The sequence below is a fragment of the Lentinula edodes genome (assembly GCF_021015755.1).
Source record: "Lentinula edodes strain Le(Bin) 0899 ss11 chromosome Unknown C8R40scaffold_2, whole genome shotgun sequence".
Classification (NCBI taxonomy): Eukaryota; Fungi; Basidiomycota; class Agaricomycetes; order Agaricales; family Omphalotaceae; genus Lentinula; species Lentinula edodes.
In genome coordinates, this window is record NW_025764308.1 from 1,554,745 (window position 1) to 1,576,878 (window position 22,134).

The 22,134-nt window shown below is 46.8% G+C and overlaps 9 protein-coding genes across 9 annotated transcripts; 4 read left to right on the forward strand and 5 right to left on the reverse strand.

Moving 5' to 3' along the window:
* Positions 1-22: 22 nt before the first annotated feature.
* C8R40DRAFT_1033798 (uncharacterized protein) lies at positions 23-446 on the forward strand (the record flags this gene model as incomplete). The annotated part of the gene is made up of 2 exons (XM_046223370.1): positions 23-272; positions 325-446. 2 exons carry the CDS (start codon positions 23-25, stop codon positions 444-446), a joined length of 372 nt encoding a protein of 123 aa, XP_046091777.1.
* A 550-nt stretch (positions 447-996) lies between these two features.
* C8R40DRAFT_1033598 (uncharacterized protein) lies at positions 997-1,706 on the forward strand (the record flags this gene model as incomplete). The annotated part of the gene is made up of 4 exons (XM_046223351.1): positions 997-1,051; positions 1,236-1,304; positions 1,357-1,472; positions 1,536-1,706. 4 exons carry the CDS (start codon positions 997-999, stop codon positions 1,704-1,706), a joined length of 411 nt encoding a protein of 136 aa, XP_046091778.1.
* Positions 1,707-2,091: 385 nt separating this feature from the next.
* On the reverse strand, positions 2,092-6,606 carry C8R40DRAFT_1065671 (uncharacterized protein; the record flags this gene model as incomplete). The annotated part of the gene is made up of 6 exons (XM_046225686.1): positions 2,092-2,356; positions 2,416-3,043; positions 3,098-3,189; positions 3,245-3,684; positions 3,749-5,488; positions 5,539-6,606. 6 exons carry the CDS (start codon positions 6,604-6,606, stop codon positions 2,092-2,094), a joined length of 4,233 nt encoding a protein of 1,410 aa, XP_046091779.1.
* Positions 6,607-7,514: 908 nt separating this feature from the next.
* Positions 7,515-8,798, reverse strand: C8R40DRAFT_1165627 (uncharacterized protein; the record flags this gene model as incomplete). Its single annotated transcript, XM_046230725.1, has 6 exons — positions 7,515-7,760; positions 7,821-8,214; positions 8,266-8,356; positions 8,416-8,512; positions 8,579-8,694; positions 8,756-8,798. The coding sequence occupies 6 exons, from the start codon at positions 8,796-8,798 to the stop codon at positions 7,515-7,517; spliced, it is 987 nt and encodes a 328-aa protein (XP_046091780.1).
* A 283-nt stretch (positions 8,799-9,081) lies between these two features.
* C8R40DRAFT_1034082 (40S ribosomal protein S3) lies at positions 9,082-10,041 on the forward strand (the record flags this gene model as incomplete). The annotated part of the gene is made up of 4 exons (XM_046223392.1): positions 9,082-9,222; positions 9,279-9,487; positions 9,548-9,760; positions 9,819-10,041. The coding sequence occupies 4 exons, from the start codon at positions 9,082-9,084 to the stop codon at positions 10,039-10,041; spliced, it is 786 nt and encodes a 261-aa protein (XP_046091781.1).
* Positions 10,042-11,009: 968 nt separating this feature from the next.
* Positions 11,010-13,427, forward strand: C8R40DRAFT_1081355 (uncharacterized protein). The gene is made up of 10 exons (XM_046227140.1): positions 11,010-11,262; positions 11,312-11,450; positions 11,502-11,582; positions 11,638-11,724; positions 11,771-11,947; positions 12,002-12,086; positions 12,139-12,392; positions 12,448-12,837; positions 12,890-13,022; positions 13,081-13,427. Exons 1-10 carry the CDS (start codon positions 11,107-11,109, stop codon positions 13,130-13,132), a joined length of 1,554 nt encoding a protein of 517 aa, XP_046091782.1. The 5' UTR covers positions 11,010-11,106; the 3' UTR covers positions 13,133-13,427.
* Positions 13,428-14,376: 949 nt separating this feature from the next.
* C8R40DRAFT_273394 (uncharacterized protein) lies at positions 14,377-15,519 on the reverse strand. The gene is made up of 4 exons (XM_046234558.1): positions 15,104-15,519; positions 14,979-15,047; positions 14,576-14,926; positions 14,377-14,522 (listed from the first exon to the last, which is right to left on the reverse strand). The coding sequence occupies exons 1-4, from the start codon at positions 15,309-15,311 to the stop codon at positions 14,440-14,442; spliced, it is 711 nt and encodes a 236-aa protein (XP_046091783.1). The 5' UTR covers positions 15,312-15,519; the 3' UTR covers positions 14,377-14,439.
* Positions 15,520-16,214: 695 nt separating this feature from the next.
* Positions 16,215-19,016, reverse strand: C8R40DRAFT_1081359 (uncharacterized protein). Its single transcript, XM_046227141.1, has 14 exons — positions 18,110-19,016; positions 18,036-18,060; positions 17,947-17,986; positions 17,740-17,896; positions 17,633-17,688; positions 17,485-17,581; positions 17,393-17,431; positions 17,265-17,336; positions 17,088-17,211; positions 16,932-17,038; positions 16,738-16,876; positions 16,542-16,684; positions 16,436-16,480; positions 16,215-16,381 (listed from the first exon to the last, which is right to left on the reverse strand). The coding sequence occupies exons 1-14, from the start codon at positions 18,831-18,833 to the stop codon at positions 16,332-16,334; spliced, it is 1,818 nt and encodes a 605-aa protein (XP_046091784.1). The 5' UTR covers positions 18,834-19,016; the 3' UTR covers positions 16,215-16,331.
* Positions 19,017-19,080: 64 nt separating this feature from the next.
* On the reverse strand, positions 19,081-22,088 carry C8R40DRAFT_1165632 (uncharacterized protein; the record flags this gene model as incomplete). Its single annotated transcript, XM_046230726.1, has 3 exons — positions 19,081-21,127; positions 21,189-21,955; positions 22,008-22,088. The coding sequence occupies 3 exons, from the start codon at positions 22,086-22,088 to the stop codon at positions 19,081-19,083; spliced, it is 2,895 nt and encodes a 964-aa protein (XP_046091785.1).
* Between the last annotated feature and the right edge of the window lie 46 nt (positions 22,089-22,134).

Here is a 22,134-nt window from a genome sequence, read left to right on the forward strand (position 1 = left end):
AACTTTTCATTCTTCGGTCACCATGGCGTCTTTGGTCTTCCAACAGTCGCGAAACATACTCCTCCCAGCTTTCAGAGCTCCGTTTTCTAGACCTCTGTTATCTGCTTTTCTCCCACTACCAACTTTCCTAGGCGGCTCGTTCAAGCTACCCTCATTGGCTTCGCTCCTCGAAGAGCTTTTCCCTCGTATACTCCTGGCTGTTCCGAAAAAGAAGGTTTCTCACTCCCGCAAAGCCATGCGAGCTGCAAACAAGGGCTTGAAAGACAAACACAGTAAGTTGGGGATTTTCGTCACGTCGATATCCTTTCAATATTTTATTACCAGATCTTGTCCACTGTCCAGGATGCGGAAGTCCAAAACTCGCGCACCATTTATGTCCAACATGTTATACTTTCCTTCATAGAATATGGAAGTCAGGGAAAAAGGATACTCACACATTGTCATAAGATCACATAGGTTTCGCGTTGTACGCCGTTCTGCCTCTTTCTATTATACTCGCTGACAATTTGCAGAATGTATTCTACATAGCTGAACCTTCTTTTCTGTGCAAACCCGTGCCCACCGACGCTAGTAGCGCATTGACTCTATCGATCGTCTCACTGCGCGATCAGATTGGGCAATTACCAAGTTATTTCATGAGGCTGCTCATCTGCGCACAACCCATAATGCATAAGTTCCCATGACTGTGTCTCACCGACTTCACTATAAACATAATTCAGTTACAGTATGTACGCATTCCCTGAAGACCCTTTGAACTTTCCCCTGAAATGAAAATGTTGTCGATTGTTTCTTCCGGTAGCGAATACATCAGCATATACTTATAACCTTAGCTTTCATTTTTCTGGAGCATGAGATGTCCTAAGTTTTCTATGTACTTAGACGAACTTATAGCGGGCGTGATAAAATATCATCTCAATCAAAGTCACTGCCACCTACGCTCATCAAAAATCTAAAGCTTCGTCTTGTACACACAGACTTTCATTAACTCGTTCATTCATGGATTCTCTAATACCTTTTACAACGTCGGGATCTCTTGTGGATTGCGTGGACAGTACGTCTACCCACAGTCAATACTTCAACGCTACTCGTCTCTAAAAACTTTACGCTCTCCCTTGGACTGTCATAACCTCCTTATCCCTCAATACTTTTCCATGTATATCATCTACATATTCACCCGAAATCCTCTCGCGCCCAATTTTCGAAACAACATTCAATAACGTTCCATATTGAAATAGGAAAGATGCTGGTAATATTGCGAGATGGGAGAAAGCTGCATGGCGTTCTGCGATCCTACGACCAATTTGGTATGTCCTTCTGGATATTCTCTTCATGACGCTGACAGCACCTCTATCACAGCAAATTTAGTTCTAGAAGACACCGTCGAACGGATATATCATGAAAACCTATTCGCAGAAAGTTGGCATGGCCTGTTTCTAATCAGAGGAGAAAACGTTGTGTTGCTGGGCGAAATTGTGAGTTTGTCTCCGATGATAAGAGCATTACTTTATCGCATACCAATCCTTGTTTATATCAAGGACCTTGACCGAGAGGACGATATACCTTTACGCCAAGTGGAATACCACGAGCTTGAACCATTCCACAAGAGCGCTATCGAGCTTAAGAAACAGAACGACGATGCCAAATCACACATACTCTATAAACAAAAAGGATTCTGCAAGGAAGGCGGTGAAGGTGATGGATATTAGAAGTTAACAAACGGTTTACGGACATAATGGAGTCTGGTCATCGTTTACCAGCATGATCGTCGTACATTCAGTACCACATTGTACTATATCAACGCGTTTGCGATGTACAATCCTCAGGCTAGTACCATTATGGACGATCTTATCTAACACAAAGGGCTAAGTAGCTACACACGGTTGTAGAATACTATAATACATGAAATTAAGTGTATACCATAGCAAGAATGAAAAGTACGGGAAAGGTATGGATGTTCGACACGAAGAAAAGCGAAGTCTACAAGACACATTCAGGAATGATAAGATTATGGTCGAGTGACAAGTGTTCAAAATACAAGATATAAAATACATACGAATAGGTTTGGTGTTTTTGTTGATGACTGCGAAATGATCAAGAAGGCGCCTTCCGCTTCTTGCCTTTTTTTGAGGTATCGCCGTTGACTTTGGTTTTTATTGTGTGTCCATTACTAAGCTTGTTGTTCTTAGGAGGGACACCCGCACGACGCGGAGCACTGCCTAGTAGAGGCCCAGTATCTTGTTCTTCAATTCGGTCGATGCGTTTGCGTATCTCCCTCTCTCTCGAGGTCAACTTGAACAGGGCTTCTTCTTTTCTCTCCTTCTCCTTGTCCAAATCCTTGGCCCGAAGGTTCTGCCACCTAAAGGGAAACGAAAGGCAGTTCAAGCTGGGAAGATCGAATAGTCAGGGCGAACTTACCCAGCATGACGCTCGCATTCCTGATCGCCAGGGCACCACCACTCCGCCTCAGCGGAACCATCCTGCTCGGTATAGCTCTCCAACACACCCTCGCCGTAATCCGCCCAATCTCCATCTGAGAAGCATAATCTCTGATCCCAGCCACATTGCCCAAGATTTTCCGAGCGATCAGTGGCAAGCTGCAATAATTTTTCTCGCGACAAGATGATGTCCATGTCTCGATGAAGCTCATCCCTAATTCTTTCAATATCTGCCAGGAGACCACTCAAGCGATCTATTTCGCGCTCTTGCTTGGTTTTCGTCGGCTTCACCTCCTTTATAACAGGCTTCAGGATGTCAGTACCCACACCGTCAACCTGCATTGCTGGAGATGGCGAGATAACTCTGACTAAACCTTCCCGTTTCGAGGCAGTTTTCACACTGTCCCAAAGATCCTCCTTTTTCCCACCTTTCTTCGTGAAGGTATCAATTCGCTTTCGGAGATTCTTCACCCCACATTCGTCGGAGCAATACTTGGAGAAAGCACGAGCAGGTTTGTGGCAAGCTTTTGTGGAACCAGGGTCTAGGGAGTTCAGCCCGAACAAGCATCGCAATTTGTAGGTCGTCTTCAGGTCGGCAGACAGATTTTCTGACGACTAAGTGAGAAAAGCTCGCAGAAAGAGACTAAGGACATAACGCTCACTCGCGATACATGGAGGACAGAAGAACTGATCCACCAGGTCTCCCATGTGTTCAGGAATTTTTACGCATTTCATATGGTACCACTCGTCGCAACTAGAGTGTGAATGAATCAGGTCGGGCCGAATACTGGTACTAATGGTAGACTCACGAATCACAAGCAATCATCGGTTTATCCTCGTCATACTTCGTCTTGCAAAGGCAATAGAGTTTATCATCTACCTCTTCCTCCTTGTCCTCGGTCTTCTCTTCTTCCTTGGTCTGACCCTCCACTTCAGGTCCAACAGATCCCGCAGGATGAGCGGAGGTTGAACGTGAGCGTGCACCCGATGTGGAACCTACCGCGGCGCCGGAACCAGAAGCGGTTCTGCTGACTAGAGTAGGTGCGGGAGTGGAAGAGGAGCTAGCGCGGCCACTCTGAGTGACGGTTGTGGTGGGAGGGGCAGGAGTAGCAGAAGTAGAGGGTGTGCGGATGATGTTGCCAAATTCGTCTCGAGGTTTGGGTTTTGGACCAGGCTTCCCTCGAGGTTTAGGCGGAGGAGCTCCCACCATCGCACCATCACTGTTTCTAGCTTTTGGTTTGGGACCAGGCTATAAAGGTTCGAGGGACAGAGAGTGAGGTTCAGACTATTATTGGAGCACTATTACCACGCACCTTTCCTTTCTTTTTGGCTTGAGCTGCCACAACGGCGCCCTCAGGCTTTTCTATTGGTGTAGAAGGGGGTGGCATACTTGCCCTGTCATCCTGTTCTGAAGGTTTCGCGGACGATTGCCTCGCACCGGTCGTACTAGATGATCTGAAAGGAGATCCAGTGGACACTGCAAGAGGAGATGAAGGACGCGATGTTGGTTCTTCGTGTTTCATTCTAAGAGCCGCTGTAACTATGGGCTTTGAAGTTCTTTGAGGCTCTGGAGCGCTGGGTGCCACACTCTGAGCTAAGGCGGACATGCGTGAATTCGGTCGATCATCGAGGAGGCTTAACAACTCATCCTCGACATCGACATCCATTGCCTTATCGTCGACATTAGGCTGTGGTTTGTGCGCTGGCTCACGTCCGCTACCATCTTCGTCACGTATACCAAGTTTGGATTCTTCATCTGTCAGATGTTGTCGTCCACTAATGATGACCGTAGCACTCGCGTCAATACTGAGCGTCTCGTCGACAAGTTCGGCAACAGCCAGGTCCACGTCAACATCCATCGTATCGTTGTCATACGTTGACCCCTTTTGATCCACAACGCCTTTCGCGAGTTCTGCATCCAACTCTTGTTCAAGAGCCATCATAGCGTCGTCGCCGTCCTTGTCGTTCTGAGCGTCGTCGCGTTTGCTTACGCTCGACGTAGAGGGCATGACAGGACTTCTGGTAGGTTTGCGAGTGAGAGGGCTTGTGGTAGAATGTCTTCCAGGGTCGGAGTTCGTTATTACGGCAACTGATGTGCTAGAGGGTCGCTTAATTTTCCGGCGATCATCATCATCGGCGTAATGTTCCAAAAGCCATTCGTGGGGATCTTCGTCTTGGTGCCGCTGCTGATTGGTCTGACTGGTAAGAGATACTGAAGGTGGAGGCGCAATCTGACGTGGTGCAGAGGTACTTGATGGAGTCAGAGTAGGACGAGAGATACCGTCCTCGAGTTTGAGGGCCACGGGTCCCAACTGGGAAACTTCTTTCGTACGCAATGACTTCTTTTCCTTTTTCTTTACCTCCCTTTCTTTGCTTTTCACTGGTTCCTGATCCTTTACAACAGTGAGATCAGCCTCTTTGGTTGAAACATGAGCCATCGAATTATCTCTTTTCGTTTGTGCCTCTTCAATCGGATGGGTCGAGGAACTAGCAGGGGTACCTGTACGAAGGACAGATTCCAGACTTGGCATTTGATGCTCATGTTCTACCTTCTTTGCAGCAATGGCCCTTCCAGCTTGACTTCCAGGAGGAGACCGCCGGCCCACAGGACTAATCACTCGATGTTGCGGCGGAAGGTCCCGAACTTGGTGAGGAATATGTGGATGTTGTGGATGTTGTGGATGTGTATGGGAAAGAGCGAGCGATTGCGACTCTCGGGCATTATGCTGAGGTGCAGCCAATGACACAGGGAGGGGCGGATCACGTTGAATGTGTTGAACATGTAAAGTACTGGGACTCTCCGAGCTATGTATGATATCGTGTTGAAAGTGCGGAGATCTACCACTAGCCGCGGAGGTAGGAGAAAGTATTTCACGAGGAAAGACAGGATGAATGGGGGTATCAGACCGTGATTGTGGTCGTTCCTGACTGATGATGGGGGATAGCGTCGCGGGATACGAATCACGATAAGATGAGGGAATGGACTGAGCATGAGTCCGAGGTTGTGATTCTTGAGAGACGAGATTATAAGGTGCATGAGAAGGAAACTCTTTCTGTGTCGCCGATCAGACGCAGTAAATTTGAACGCTGGAGCACGACTTACATGACCATTCCATGTCCGCTTCGCCGTACTGACCCTCCCATCCTCAACTAGCACCTCCGATTCTCGTTCGGTCATTTCGATCATTTCCATGGGTGGCCGAGACCGTTGAACATGTTGTGCAGAAGGAAACTGCGACGGGCTCTGTATTCGATCCCAATGAGACGAAGTGCGTGGTACATTGTACCTTGCATGATGATCGTTTTCATGGACGGGGTCATAACCAGCTCCAGCTCTGCGGGAAGGAAGAAGAGGACTGGTGGTAATAGAAGCAACGGTGGGACTAGTGATAACGGATAGGGAAGATCTGGATGGCGGATTATTGACGGTCATTCTGTGCCGGGTACGATCCATATCGTCGGTTGTTTCCTGTTGTAATGTTCTGTGATGAAGTTCCCGTTCCCGATCCTCTTCCATTCGCCGATATCGGTCCGTATCTTCCTGCTGCCTGAGACGCTCATATTCCCTCGCCTGATTTTCTCGCTGTAGATCAACCATAGAGTCCTCCTGGGAGTACCTCCTTTTCTTGTTCAAGTGCTCGTCAGCCTCGTGGGGAAATCGAGGAGCTAAAGGTCTAGTAGACGAAGGTTGAAAAGGATCCGATGTGGACACGGAAGGACTGAGGATGTTCCGCATACCAGGACCGGGCAAAGGGTCAGATTTCCGTCCAGGTCGGTGATGCTCATTGTACCCTAAAATTTGTTCCCGATGAACGTGCCTTTGTTCAAGCTGCTGCTGATGTCGTTGGAGATGTTCTTGAGAGTATGTGTAGCTGGGACTCTGAGTATAATGACTCTCTGCTGACCAAGACGACGGGCTCAGTGCTGGCAGCCTAGACCGTTCCTCAGCAGCAGCTACGGCTGAAGCTGCATGAACCAGGGCATCCAGGCCAATTTTACTACTCGAGCTCGCTGTCGACTGCGATGAACTTCTCGTCGAGTCTCCTTCGACACGCTGAGGGGACCGTCGAAGATGAGGGGCAAGGACGACTGGTTCTGGGACGATTCGAGGCTCTGAGCTGTCGTTGTTGTCGTCACAGAGAAGAGAAGATATGGTCAGCCTTCTTGACATGAAGGAAGGGAGAGAAAGACGGATATCGGTATTCAGGGACTCAAGTCATGTGTTGCATATCCATGTGAAGATTAAATTTGAGTTCTACCGAGATAAACTACAGTTGATTTGTGTTCCATACATTTGTACAACGAGACACTGCGATGAAATCCATGGGCCAATTGCGAAGAATTGACACGGATCCACCGCACCCAAGTCCCATTGTGGGATTCATTCTCCAGCCAGATATGACGGTCTCAAGGTCCTGGATCTGCACCATGTCCCCGAAAGGCGAGCAGGTCATCGTCGAGATGCTTTTGAGTGACTGCAACCGAAAAAAAAAAATAATAAGCTTTTTCCTCTTCGTAGAATCAAGAAGAGGGAACTTGCCTGTGGAAATTGCGTTGAAAAAGTCGGAACAACGAAGCGGACTTAATATCAAAAACGCGCTTAGGTAATTTGACTGTGCAGTTGTGACCAAGTGTGACGGTACCACCTCTATCTCAGCCTATTTCAGTACAAACTAAGAATGAGTGTCATGCTCTTCATTCTTCATTTCAATGTGTTCCGTTGTCCTGGATCTGCATGCAACTTCGTACATTTCTGTTTTCCTAGTACTTACAGTTACATGCACATGTGTACTTGATTTTTAAGAACAATGCCACAGATTTCGTTGAGATCAAGTAATAAAATGCGAGACACATTCCTCAAGCAAAAGACATTGGAAGGAAAACATTCAGCAAATCATAAGTAACAAGAAAAGATATGGTTAGACATGCAACTCTGACAGGACATAAAACATAGATACCAGGAAGAGCACAAAGCGACAGCTTGGGAGAAACAAAACAATTTGTGTAATGTTTTACGCTTTTTATCATTGATTCTTTTGGTCCAGGAAGCCAAAGCACGTCCTAGAGATACGAAGACTCTCAAGACAAGGACGGGAAGGCGGCTTCATCATCAACGTTGATGGTAGCAGGGGTGGGACCATTGTTTTGACGTCCACCGCGCGCACCTCCACGTCTCCCCTCACCACGACCTTCACCACGACCTCTACCTCCTCGTCCATCACCACGACCTCTGCCACCACGAGAAGGACGGTCAAATCGTGCCTCAATCTCAATGAAAACCTTATCCTCCTTCTTGACTCGGGTTTTGGGAGCAGTAGTCTTGTTCTGGATCACAAGAACAGGTAAAAATGCAATCGGATGAATATTGAGAGGTTAAAAATTCACCTTGCCAACGAAGTAGGCATCTTCATCTTTCTGGAGGGCGACAGAATCCTTCCAGATGTCACCGTCAGCGCCCTCATTAGCCTGACGAACCTGGGGCTTGGGGAGAGCGTCATTCTCTTTCTTCTGAGCGAGGTACTGATCGAAGGTCAACGTGTTGTCTTCCTCTTCCTCCTCCCTGCGACGGTTTTCACGCTCAGGCTTGTCCTCAGTGGCAGCAACGGGTGCAGCCTCACCGGCGGGGGTATCCCACGCCGAAGCATTGCCGCCTGTGGCACCCCATGCATCGGCGCCAGCTTGTTCGGCCGCGGCGTCGACAGTAGCTTCAGTCTCGACCTGCAGCTCGGATTTACCCTCGTCGCCTCCCCATCCTTGGTGAATCTTCTTCTCACTGTCACTATCAAAATCGTCAAATCAAAGTAGGAGAAAGATCGGAGAACCAGCGTACGTTTTGCCGGTCTGGGAGTGACGATCAGGGCGGCCTCCGCGTGCTCCTCCGCGACCTCTTCCGCCACGTCCGCGGCCACGACTACCGTCGACTGGGTACGAGAGATGAGATCGAGATCAAATATTGAAAGCACCGCAATGATGATCTTACACTTCTTTGGGGCAGATTCAGCCTCTTCGACGCCATTCTGGTTGGGATTACCATCACCACGAGCACCAGAGCCTTTAGCACCGCCGCGCGGGTAATACTGCAACATGTGAGGGAGATCGTTGGATTCTTTTCCCACATCGGCAGGAACAAAGCGTAAACTTACTTGACCACCACGGGGACCTTTCTGGGTCGATCTTTTGTTATCCCTTGCAGGCGCAGGCGCAGGGGGAGCAGGCGCTTTGGTGGCAGGAGCGGGCGAAGAAGGGCGGGATTCCGCGCCTGAACGATTACAAGTTAGATTTTTCCTGATTCATCTGTACCACAACAAATCGATATGTACCTTCATCGAGAAGAGCAAACGGGTTTTTCGACGCCACCGACATCTGGGACGGTGGTCTTTTGAGCTAGCAACCTGGTTGCTTGGGATCGCCGGATAAAACTTGAGGTTTCTTCGAGCCTTCCGACTACGGCAGGAAAGATGTGAAAGATCAGAGAGAAATTGTGGGGTTAGGGTTCAGAGTTGCCAGTTGCGTTCCAAGTTGTGGCTTACAGTTGTTTCTCACGCTCACCAAGCACTCACCAGCTCAGCAAGGTAATACTTATCATCTGTATCGATTTGGTGGTTAAGATCTTCTCTTTACAAGACTTCAAACAACCACCACAAAAATGGCCGCCCAGATCAGCAAAAAGAGAAAGTTTGTTGCCGATGGTGTCTTCCGTGCTGAACTCAACGAGTTCTTTACCCGTGAGCTTGCTGAGGAGGGTTATTCTGGCTGTGATGTCCGCGTCACTCACGCCCGTACCGAGGTGAGGCAGAATATAGTCGACCTTGAACAAGAAGATTCTCATAATCGTCATGCTAGATTATCATCCGTGCTACACACACGCAGGAGGTTCTTGGAGAGAAAGGACGCCGCATTCGTGAGCTGACTTCTCTCGTTCAAAAACGTTTCAAGTTCCCCGAGAACTCTCTCGAGCTTTACGCTGAGAAAGTTCAATACCGTGGTCTCTCTGCCATCGCACAGTGCGAGAGCTTGAGATACAAGCTGCTCGGTGGTCTTGCTGTCCGTCGGTGCGTAAATGATTTGGAAGATAATTTTTTCGCAAAATAACTCAAGAAAACCGTCTGCAGTGCATGCTATGGTGTTCTCCGTTTCGTCATGGAGTCCAACGCCAAAGGTTGTGAAGTTATCGTCTCTGGGAAGATCCGTGCTGCTCGTGCAAAATCCATGAAATTCACAGATGGTTTCATGATCCACTCAGGTCAACCAGCTGTTGACTTTGTTGATTCTGCCGTTCGTCACGTCCTGCTTAAGCAGGGTGTGCTCGGTATCAAGGTTAAAATGTATGTGCAATTTGTCGGGCAACATTATTTCTTTTCATCCTGATTCTTGATTTTTCAGCATGAAGGGCTCGGACCCTGATGGCAACATCGGTCCTCGTAAACCTCTTCCTGACTCAGTGGTGATCCTTGAGCCCCCGATTGACAAAATCGTTTCGGAACCGACATCTGAACAACGGCCTGCGGTCCTTGTTGCTCCTCCAGTACAACAGGAAGAAGAAGCCTACGCTCCTGCTGAGGCGGCTACCTACCAGGCCCAGCAGCCAGAGTACGAGGCTTTCTGATGTATCTACCGCGCTTTATATGTACTGCTTTCCATTCTGCAATTCATGATGTACACTGCTGATTACGCTTGAAGCAAATAAATATTATGTAGTAGCGCGTCTAAATATCGATTCTTCTGACACGCGTGATGCAACCCTTCTATCCCAGCAATTCACATATTGGCATGTACTTTGAAGACTTGTTCTCGAGAACAGCTCTACCAAATAGCTCTAGGAAACAGAAGAGGAGGCTAGAAGAAGCTCGCCAGAGAGAATTAGAACAGATCCAGACTCGCAAGCCAACCATTGAGACAGATGGATTTTGCGTATCCGAGCCAATTCAGTAAGTGGTCACTAAGGTCGGTAATGCTGTTGGAGGCTTCATTACTTCACGCAGAACTCATCCTCGTTATCCTGCATCTCAGTTGAGGATAGATCCTAGACGCGAGGTATGTTCCTTGGATTAACCTCTTTACTATCTGACCGCTTCCAATAGCACAGTTCAACCTCCAGGAGAAATTTTTCGCACACACACCACCTGCCTACACCCTCCCAAACCCCAATCAATATCGACTCAGACGATGATATTATTGAGATAGTAGAAGACGATGGTATCGAAATAATTGAAGATTATCTGCCACCTCCACCTCCCAAAGTACGAATTCACGGATTAGAAGAAATTCTGTTTCTGATGTCCTCATACTCACACTAGAAGAAGAGAAAGACGTCAAACACTGTCTCTATCTTTTCCGAAATAGTGGCTTCGTCCAGTCGTCTGGAAACGACGGTCAGGCAGCTAGCATCCAATGCACTGTGTGATCATAATATAGACCCATCTGACGGGGTAGGATTCGCAGCCGCAGTTGATCATGAAGATATGGATATAGGTCAAGATGTTTCATATGATAGTACTGATGATGAGAAGGATCAAGATCGAAGTCGAGAAGAGCAAGAATTAGAAGAGGAGGAAATGTACCATCAAGCTGCCCCATCTTTAGATGACCATCGTATTGTGCGTTCACTGCCTTCCCCTCTTGTTTTCTGTTCTCATACAAATGCTAGTGGAAGCCTTTCGTCCCTAAATCGATGGCGCAAGAAGAATTATTGCCAAATTTCGACAACCTGCATATAGATGATCCTCCTCGTTTCTCATCTTCTCGCGACCATATCCACTATAGTACTGGGCGCTCACAAGCGGTTAACATTGCGGCAAATTCCAACAAACTTCATTCGCTTCAACTTGTATGTATTTGTTGCATATGTTTAGTTCATTCCTCATGAGCCATTTCAGACAATTGAATTGCTCCGGCGTAGTAAAGGCAGGGCAAAGCGACCTTTCGACTCCTTTCGTCTTGTGGATGCAGACTCTCTCGCTCGTCTGAATCGAATGCGATCTCCTGCTCCATCTACCTTCAAAACGTCGGCAGGCGGCAAGTATTAGCGTGCTTATGCTTTGAATCTGCTGATAGGTCTTCTCACAGCGATCAACAAGATAGTGCAACATAAAAATTACACATTCGTTGCTAGCTCCGTTGTTGGAGGCTATCCTGATGAACCTGGGGGTAAGCTCACTCACTCACCTTATTCAAACCGTCTATCTCATTTTTGAGCCCTTAGAGACCGAAAATTCTTATAATCGCCCAGGAACATTTATTGCATGGAAAGATTCAGAACATCACGTTCTAGATGGTCACTCTCGACAATGTATGCAGCTACTTTATGTCATGAACATTCTCTAACTGGCTTCCAGCGCCGTTTCCGAAGCACTACACAGTGAACGATGTAGCGATATGTCCAACGATGCAACACGGCGACGATTATGATCAGACAAAAGACCACATAGTGGTCACCACTGGCAATGATTACAAACTCAAAATGTGGCAGCAGTCAGCAGATGGATCATATTCTCAATTCCCTTCATCTTCACGTAAGTACTTGCTTGGGGCTGTAGATACCTTTTGTCCCACAATTTTGTGTCCAGGTCGCGGATATAAGAAGACACCTGGTTTACAACCAATTGACATTGCTGTGAAGCCTGGCGGAGGGATGTTTGCTGTCTCCGGCCGGTATGTTCGTTTCCTTCTGAACCTTCGTAATATCTGACCTCGTTATGCATAGCCAGGTTCTTCTGCACTCTGAGAGGCTGGGTTGGGATTCTTATGAGCTAACTTTGACGCTTCGAGAAGGGATTCGAGCTGGATCTCTAAAATGGGGATGTGGACTTACCGATTCGCTGCTATTTGCATCATCGGAGTCTTGTGGGGACGATTCAGGTGTTGGGTATCACAAGGCATTCGATGCGTCTCGAAGAGCAGAGTCCTTCCAATTTGACCTCGATGAAGACGGGGATGCTATGGCAGTGGATGATTTCGGTCAGTGTCACTTTATTCTCATCATCGATGATTTAATGATTACTTATTTTTTCAGGCGAAAGGGTTGCGATTGTCACTGTCAAGAAGAATGACGACGGCATGGTTGAGAATGAAAATCAATCCGACTATCAAAGAACCCTCCGGATATACGACGTACGGCGCAGGGATGGCCGACACCAAGCAGAGGTTACCCACCAGATCGAATTGGAGTCATCGGAAGTCAAGTGTGCATCATTTAGCCCAGATGGCATTTATCTTGCGATCGGGAGACTGAATGGTAGTACTCTTCTGTACGACTCGCGTTTTATGGATGAGGTACTCTACGACTTTGCACACGATGGCTCTTCTCTTGTCTCTCCTGGAAATGAATCCTATGGGATAACTCACATGGAATGGAGGATTTTACACCAAAATCGTTTAGGCTTGGTGACCGGCGGGCCAGATGGTTTGTGTATTAACTCTGCGAATGGATGATGTTGCTCATAGTGCTACACCAGGCTGTGTTCGGCTTTGGCAGCCTCATTGGGCACCCCGCATCACAGAACAAGGTAGAATTATTGCTCAAGTTAATGCCGATGTGGGATATTTTGCTATTGGTGATCGCTTTCAAAGCGAACATGAACTTGTCGTGTGGGTTCTTTTTATTTTCTTGCAACCAGTTTTGAGTTGCTGAATTTTCTCTTGACAGTGGCGACGGGGATGGTGCTATATATTTCTTCGACGGTATAGGAAACATCTAACTACGTGTCTCTGCTTATATCTGCAAAGGACTTCTTGTATGACTAGAATCTGTTGTATCTATAGTGTTGGCTTTCGAGTTTTGTTTACGCTTTTGTCCTTGCTAAGTTACTACCTTCGTAACTTCATTGATGCACATCCCTTGAAGATTTGCAGAGGGTGCTGTACAGTGATGAAAACATGAGACTGTCCAATTTGTCCATGAAGAATCTTTGAAGTATCTCCATTCACTACGTCGGCAGTCGCTAATAACGGCTGGGATTTACAAAGGGAAATCTGAGTCAAAACTTTGATTTCCCATCTGTGCTTTTGATGTATTGATCTTCCGGCAATGACTTGATTTCTCGGCTCATCATTGATAATCTTTCCCATAGATAATTAATAATCTTTCTCATAGATGATTAATAATCTTTCCCATAGATAATTGATAATCTTTCCCGTAGATAATTGATAATCTTTCCCATTGATGATTGATGATCTTTCACATCTGAACAAAATTTTATTTCCCGGTTCGCAAAAGTAAATGCCCGACTTTTGAGCCACTGTCCAGAACTATTGAGAGGCGGTATCTCCTTACAAAATTCAGTGAAGAGGAACCTGCCACAGTGCGAGAGTAAGAATTTGTCGCGTTGGTTTAGAAATTTACGATAGGAAATGGTGACACAGAAAAAATCTAGTTATAACCATCGAAGGAGAACGTTGTCTAAACTGCAAAGGAAATCATCACCGCTAACGTGGGTTTGATCCAGCAAGGCACCTCGGAGAATAGGACGAGCAAAATAAACGGAGTGACTGTGACTGTAAGGGCATATCACGGCTAGCACAGTGTCCTGCTCTTTAATTTTTTGATTGCATGATACCCTCAGACTAGTATTTGCAGTGGCTCAGAAGTCGGGCATTCACTTTCGCGAACCGGGAAATAAAATTTTGTTCAGATGTGAAAGATCATCAATCATCAATGGGAAAGATTATCAATTATCTACGGGAAAGATTATCAATTATCTATGGGAAAGATTATTAATTATCTATGGGAAAGATTATCAATGATGAGCCGAGAAATCAAGTCATTGCCGGAAGATCAATACATCAAAAGCACAGATGGGAAATCAAAGTTTTGACTCAGATTTCCCTTTGTAAATCCCAGCCGTTATTAGCGACTGCCGACGTAGTGATTGCTTGCTAAGTACAAATATTATGGTCTGGATATACATACCGCTTCTACAAATAAATCAGGTCCGTTGTAAGTCCCAAGAAAGAGTAATGAAAAGTCATGATTGCAGAGAGGTGAATGCATCTAGCAAATCACCGCTCAAGCTTTTGTCTGTGTAACGTTGATTTTGGCCATGGACGCAATGACGGGGACCGCATAGAACGCGTATGCCACCCAGATCACTAAAGGTACATAATCAGGCTTTATTCAAGGATCAGTTAAGCAAAGTACTCACTTGTGAAACCGTTACCGCTGCTGGCGACTAGTTGGGGACCTCCTGAGCCCAAAGATACAATGCCATTGTTGAAATCGTCAACCGATTTTCCCATCAGCATCCTAAGGATAAGGAAGGCTGTGAGACCAATGAAAAATCCAAAAAATCCGATCCAAGCAGAGAATCGTTGGATTGCAGGCTTCTCGAACACGGCACCAAGCTTTGCACCCATTTTGTGTCGTAATGAAATCATGGTAAATGTAATGAAAAACACAATGGAGAAAGCCAAGGAGACTGCGATGAACGCAGGAGAGCTCGATGGAGGGGCAGTGAGAGTAAGTTGCGGGGCGTTCGAAGGAAGGACAGAAAGGTCTGTTCGCGAAAGTCAAACATCTCCGTATCTCGGGAACCAAAAGCTACACACCATATACAGGTGACAGCGATGGTGCTGTACAGTTAATAAGAGCAGCATTGTCCGATCTTGAACAAGAGCCTAGTGGAAGTTATATTATTCAAATAAAAGACGCTTCAACGACGCGAACCACATACCAAGAGCTCCAAGAAATACGCTAGCACCATCGACACTCGGACCATTAGTCTGAGTTAAAACAGTCGATGGAGAGACGGTCAGCAGCGAAACGCGGTCGTTAAGCATAACCACGGGCGCAAGGAACGCAAACAAGGATAACAAAATGGCCGTGAGGGACAACACAGGTGCCAGGTAGAGGGTAATGGCTTTAGAGAGGCCTGCAATCATGATTTCCGATGTGAAGAATGAAGGTCGTAAGGATTGGATTGTGAAGGCTCGACTTGCGGGCTTATTCTAATGGTCGTGAAAATAGAAAAAAAATGTCGCGAAAGCAGACAGAAATAAGAGAAAAGGCAGGAGGATATGGATTCTTGAAAACATCCATAGTCTTAAATAGTCGCCTACAATGTATTTGGAGGAATTTGGGGACCGAATTGTAAACAAAAGAAAGAACAATGGTCGGGTACGGGGCTGGTACGGAACTTTGTTACGTGATTGAATTATATTGCTTTTGTACTGTCTTGTTCTTTTTCTGGTCAACCATCTCCTCAGAAAGTATCTGAGTGTATAGCAACTAGGGATGGTAATGTACAAGTATAGAGGAAAGTAGTTGAAACAGGGTGTTTGAAGACGGTCGGCCGATTATGAAAGATGCGCAGGCGGCAGAACCCTGCAGAACCCTTCACGAAAGTTTTGAGCCGTGCTCTTCGTTCACATTCGTGACCCAATATAGAGTTCCTTCAGGATTCGAGGAAAATTGCGGTAAAATTCTGCGCCGAGACGGGAATTCCTGTGAAATGATCTTTTTTCGGAAAATAAAAACGATTTCTTTTACCTCTGAGTCGACACTTTGTAGAAGCACGACCACGTGTTTCCTACATTCATACCGACGCGTCTCCTACTAGTCTTACTCCTGACTATATGTATAGAGTACCTACATCCTCGACACTTGACTTGGTACCACCATCATCTCTCACATATCTTTCTCTCTCTCTCTCAATCGAGATTACTTGCCTGTAACAGCAGCCTGTTTACTCGCCTGATCTCGTGAGTCTTTATTCAGTGTTGCTTGCCAGTCCCCCTGGCAAGCTTCCACTTTGTAGTCAAAGTACATAATGAGTAAAATAACGTTGTTCGTACGCATGTTCCCTCTAAATCATCCTCCGTTAATTGATAATCGGTTCTAATACTATGTATCTTCATTCATCCGTAAGTGATAATACAAGGTCTTCTACCCAATGACTACCGTTAGTAACGCGAATCCCAATCGATGATCTTTCTCTCAATGCCTTGAATTTCTGTTACCGAAACATCGTTGAAATTGTGAAATCCTCTATAAAGAGAACACTCACGCAAGGCCACTAACTTGGAGTAGAAACGATTCAACTGCAAGGAGCCTTTATGCGAAAATTCCAGATTTATTACAGAACACCATGTATAAATTTTGATGGCACTTACCGACCATCATCCGTAGTCCAGGACGGGGAAGGGCAATGGAAAAATTCAGCTCGCCTTCTGCGTTTACACCGAGAAGCGGGGGGAATGAATTTCCGACTTCTTCGCCGCATATTCGATGGATTGAGTTACGCATATCACCAACACTGTGAAAGTATTCAACGTGGATTGTATGCTGTCGGATGACCACAATACTCACCCAGTGGCACAGATGATCACGTCGGCTTCGACCTTGCTGCCATCTTCGAACTCCAGTCCTCCTGGATAGTACGATTTGATCTGACTGTCATTCTTCACTTTGATCTTTCCGTCAATTATGAGCTGGCTCCCTCCAGTATCTTGATCATCATGAGCAACATTTCAATATAGCTCAATCATGATAGAGTCTCTTACCAAAATAATGGCCACCTGATTTCTCCTTCAACTGAAGGAGCACACCTGCATCTTTGATTCCTTTGTTGATGCGGAATCCAGATTTCATCAACTTATCCAGGTGTTCTCTAATGACACTCGTTAATTTCGAGAATCTTACACAGAGGAATGTCTGACTTCTGGTCATCCACTATCGCTTGTGCCGTACGCTGCGCCATTCCGCCTTCAAGCAGAAGATGGGGCAATGACTGCGATAACCGATCAGCTATGTCAACCGGTGGACCGTCTTCACTATACAATGCTATGGGAGAGTTCAGTGGATAATACAAAGAGAAAATAGAGTTGTACACATACCGCCACCAATGAACTTCCACCCTTTGTCGAGATTCATGACAAAGGTTGAGCTTCTTTGAAACATAGTCACATCTGATTGAAAACTATATGATCGATATGGACACCAGAATCTTTAAAAGACATCTTACCGTTGCCAGCTCTGGCCAAATCAGACGCAACGTCATGACCTTCTATGAAGTCAGAATATGCACGATTCTGCCAATGTCGAGCATTATCTCACCTGCATTGCCTGCTCCAATGACGATGACCTTCTTTCCCTGGTAATCAGAAGCTCTTCTATACCGTGCTGAGTGTTCGACTACTCCCTCGAACAGTGCCTAAGTATTGAAGTCAGTTTCTGCAGGTCACGGTAAGAAAGTTCCGTTCACAGAGTTCGGTATGTTGGGTATGGTAGGAATACCGTCGCCAAGCCCAGTAGCGATAACTGAAGCATTAGTTAGTTTTGAGAATTGCTAGCAAAGTCGATATGACCCACTGAGATGGTTCACTCTAAATACACGTTCACTGCCATTATCCCGATGCACACGAACCCTCCATTTGTTGTCAGTGTCCTGGGTTGCCCCAATGACAGTAGACGAGGTCCAGATATTGAGCTCCAGTGTTGTCGCATAGCTCTCGAGCCAATCGGCCATCTTATCCCCGGGTATGAGCAATCTGTAAACGGAACAAAGGCGTAACAGACCTTCAATGATGGTGTATACAATGGCCAAGTGGGAGGAAATCTAGATAGTGAGTGGTTAGTAAAGGATATCCAATTATTCTTGGACTTACGGAATATAGGGCATATGGTCATTCCCTGGTAAGAACGTCAGGAAAGTGATATTGATAAACACCACAGAACTTACAAACAGGAAAATGCAGTGACAATGCATCATACCGGTTGCGCCATACATCCCCGACACGGGCATCTTTCTCTATTATTAGCGAGGGGATGTCAAGGAACTTGAGACGGGCGGCAAGCTGAAGGGCGCTCTGCCCACCCCCGACGATGAGCACCGCAGGGTCACCGTCTTCAACGGCAATCTCACGATCCCGCTTCTCCCTCCACTGCCGTCCAGTGAGAGCAGAAGGGTCACGAAGTGCTCCAATCTTTTCCGGGAAGCCCTTGAGGGATTCAAGTACCGTGAAAATTGTGTACGCCTTCCAGGGACCTTCAGCTGTTGGAACGAGGCGGAAAACGCCAGAACACATCCCAGTGCCAGTTTCGAACTCGAACATTCCGACAATCCAGGTCAAGTCGGGGAAAGGTTTCTGTAGGCGCACAAACTCTTTGAGCTTGAAGCCTTGCATATGGACGTGTGGAATTCGATCTCTCAGGAAAGTCCTGATTTTGGAAGATCCATCGAAGGTCCTCATATTCCAGGTCAACGCAAGCAAGTCACGCCACAAAGAATCATCACAGAAGAGACCAACGATTTCTTCCACGTTTCCAGCTGTGACATACGACGAGAATACCTGAAACCAATCCTGTGCGATCTTCAATTCATCAATTTGTCCAAGGTCTTTGACCCCAAGCTTGTCCAGAGTCGGTATCCGAGATTCCCAATGGCCTGACTTGGAGGTGTCCATGAGAGTGTAGGGTAACGCTGCATCAGGTCACGATTGATGCTACTGGACTTGGAATGGGTGAGCCGTCACTAGTACTGTTGTGACTGGCAGCGGGATTTGAGAGGTTCACGTGGCTTCAACTACATGTCTAGACATGACAGGACAATGACATTGACCGAATTGTGATATGTAATATTCTCGTATTCCTGAAAGTATTGTAAGCTAGCGGCACATAGGTAAAAGTATATACGATCTGACGCTGCTAGTATCACTCTACATCATCATCTGAATCCTCCTTTCCTTCTTCCTCGGAGGTTGAAGATGCTTGTGGGCGGGAACTTCCTCCAGTACCAGATCTTGCTGTACCCAGTCCGAGCATGTTCATTGTTGAGACCGTTCTTGTTCTGGGCCCATTCCAATCTAATCCAGGCGGGGAGAAGACCGCCGACCTTGCCGAAGACAAGGGAGACGATAAAGCTGGCATTGAAACGCGTAAATCCAAATTCGCGAACGGATGCATTTGTTGTGAGGTTGTGACTGATCCGCGCCTTCTCGGAGCTAGGTCTTGGTGGAAAGAAGATGAATGTTTTAACCTAGGGTTAGTCATGACATGACCAAATGTCTGTGCCGGCGAAGGACTAGCAGGTCGAGCGGATGTCCCTCGTATCCATGACGTCCAGCCAGAATTTCCGTTAAGACCATTATTCGTGCCATCCTCAATGGGGGCTGTTGCAGGCGAAGGAAGCCCGAATGCGTCGGGATCATGCATTGCGCGCTTGAGAACCGCTATGTCGTTCTGGACATCCGCGAGTTTTCGAGAAAGACTTTGCCGAGCGCGTTGAATATTCAGATCTGCACCAGAAATGAAGCCACGTATCTGGGCTTCCAGTTCGCCTGCTGAGGGCTCTAAGTCTTGGTGGAGGTCCTGAGATAATGAATGCGCCAATGCATATGATGGATTCGACGAAGAAACATTCGATAGATCGTGAGATTCAGATACGGACAACATTGTTTGGTAACCTTGTGCAAGCAAAGCCTCGTCGGCAGCCCTTATCTCCAGCTCAACTCTTGCGTCTTCATTGTAATTATCTAAACGCTCAATGGCAGCTTGATAGATTTGGGATGAGATTCCGTTAACGGTGTGTATCGATGTTCCGGTGACATTGTCTGAAATTATCGTGGACGACAACGTCTTCCTGAGTTCTTGCAACGCTAAATGACAGTCTCGGAACGCTCGCTGCAAGTCGTCGTAGCGATGACTGACATGATTGAGCTCCGCTATGAGCGATTGTGACGCGACAACTCCGGAATCGGGCTTCACCATATCCTGCGCGAAGTCAGATGAGGCTGAGATATTGGAGGTCTCTTCCGCCAAGAAGGGAGGAGTAGTTGGCACATGAGGGTTGGCAGGAAGCTCATATTTGCCTGCCGAATCAGAATCAATGTTTTCCGATATATCTGGCAGTGCGACGGACTGGACTTCTGTTACTGTGATCAACTGATCCTCCTTGGTGGAGGTATCAGGTATCTCATTATAGTCGGAAGATGGTGAAGGAATGACTTCAAGTGCGATTTCAGAAGGGAAATCTTCATGAGCATCTACCACTTCTGAGTGCTGCCGATCTTTGTAAGGACCGACATCGGAATTGAGTGCGGAAGTGTCGGAATCCTCCACAACAGAATGACGCTCTGGCCTTGCTAAGCCATTCACCAGACGAGCCTTGTCTTTTGTCGGTACGGGTGGAAGCGACTCGTTGGTAGCGACGGCTAATTCCAGTTCCTGTCTGCGAGAAATCTGAAGGTGTAACTCTTCAGCAAGTGAATTCACCGATGCTTCTATGGCAATAATTCTAGCTAATGAGCCAGTTGGTGCCGAATAAGGTGAATATTCGAGATCTGATACCGGAGGTAAAGGTGATATTGAAGCGGAAGGGGTGTCAAGCACTGCGTAAACCGCTCTAGCATCGGAAAGCAATTTCTCGAGAGATTGACGGGAGATGTGTTCATGTTCTTGATTGAGCAATTCTTTACCTTTCCGGATCCATCTGCCCAGAGCTTCCTGTAATGCCTCTTCGCGCACAACGAATTTCAGTCGTAGTGCGATCTCCCTCCTTCGTCCATACGATTCTCGCATTATGTCCTTGCCCAGCTCGTCTAGAGTAGTGCGAAGTTTGTCCGAGGTTGCCTGAGATGACTGCAGCTGTGTGGTAAGATTGGCTAGCTGATTTGAAAGTGTGTCTATCGTCGCAGAATGTCGGGTTTTGAGGGTATTGAGTGAGTTCTGCAACATGTTGGTCGATGCTTGAGAGAACTTCCTGTGCACAGAATATCATCTAACCGCGGGTCAAGGGTAAGGGTAGCGATGCGTACATATACCTCGAAACCATGGCTGCAGCCGATTTGTCCTCAATCTTGAGTATTTGAAGTTCTTTCTGGGCGGCCGCAAGAAGCTTGTGATCCGCCTCGGTTCCTTTCCTTTCAGCCTCTAATCGCATATTCGTCACAGCTAACTCTCCCTTGAGCTTCTCCACCTCGGCTTGAAGCGGTTCGAATTGGGCAGAGAACTCGGCAAAAAGTTTCTGCAAGCCTACTTTGTCTTCGGAAATACCGTCTACAAGAGTAGCACTGCTGTTGTTGTGCATTGATGTGGGTTCAGCGTTAACTGAGCTGTTCCTACCTTCTAAGGACCGTACAAGATCAGCATACTGTTTCACCACTAAGTCCTCCATTTTGACTTCTTCTTTCAGTTCCTGGATCTTCATCTCCAATGCTCGTTCACGAACCTTTCCATCTTCCTCCCGGCCTCTAGTACGAGCCGCCAACGCATATGCGCCTTCAATTATGAGATTCGACTTGGCTAATTCACTCGCAACATGTGTTAACTCGGTTGTTCGCTCTAATAGGGTCTGTTCGGTGAAGGAGAGCTTGTCGGATAGCCGGCGTAGGGATAGCGTGAGCTCCTGCGATTGCAGCACGGCTGGATGCGAGGTGGGTGATAAATCGGGATGAGGATTAGCTCGCAGAGTAGCGAGTTCAGTTTTGAGGAGCGCGTTTTCTCGTTCAAGCTTTATAACGCGATCTTGAGCCACAGAAACATCGAAAGAGAAGCGCTGTAGCTTCAAAGATGCACTGTGAGCTTCATCCTGTATCAATCACTTTAAGTTCGGGAGAAATAGAGGAAATAATATCTCGTACCTGGAAACGGCTCACAGCAGCCTTGAGACTCGATATTTCGAGTACAAGAGGATGATCCTCGTCAATTTGATCAACTTTCATTCCGCAGACTGAAGGCGAACTGAAGGACACGTAGCAGGGAATTAAA

What these genes read in the sequence shown, in the direction of transcription:
- C8R40DRAFT_1081355 (XM_046227140.1), top strand. Translation starts at nt 11,107, where the DNA reads ATGGCGCAAGAAGAATTATTGCCAAATTTCGACAACCTGCATATAGAT. An exon ending in AGATGGTCACTCTCGACAAT is followed by an intron (nt 11,725 to 11,770) that starts GTATGCAGCTAC and finishes ACTGGCTTCCAG; the next exon opens with CGCCGTTTCCGAAGCACTAC. An exon ending in GGTGACCGGCGGGCCAGATG is followed by an intron (nt 12,838 to 12,889) that starts GTTTGTGTATTA and finishes GTGCTACACCAG; the next exon opens with GCTGTGTTCGGCTTTGGCAG.
- C8R40DRAFT_273394 (XM_046234558.1), bottom strand. Translation starts at nt 15,311, where the DNA reads ATGATTGCAGGCCTCTCTAAAGCCATTACCCTCTACCTGGCACCTGTG. An exon ending in CGTATTTCTTGGAGCTCTTG is followed by an intron (nt 15,048 to 15,103) that starts GTATGTGGTTCG and finishes AACTTCCACTAG; the next exon opens with GCTCTTGTTCAAGATCGGAC. An exon ending in CAGCGGTAACGGTTTCACAA is followed by an intron (nt 14,523 to 14,575) that starts GTGAGTACTTTG and finishes ATGTACCTTTAG; the next exon opens with TGATCTGGGTGGCATACGCG.
- C8R40DRAFT_1081359 (XM_046227141.1), bottom strand. Translation starts at nt 18,833, where the DNA reads ATGGACACCTCCAAGTCAGGCCATTGGGAATCTCGGATACCGACTCTG. An exon ending in TACCCAACATACCGAACTCT is followed by an intron (nt 17,582 to 17,632) that starts GTGAACGGAACT and finishes TTCAATACTTAG; the next exon opens with GCACTGTTCGAGGGAGTAGT. An exon ending in GTGGAAGTTCATTGGTGGCG is followed by an intron (nt 17,212 to 17,264) that starts GTATGTGTACAA and finishes ACTCTCCCATAG; the next exon opens with CATTGTATAGTGAAGACGGT.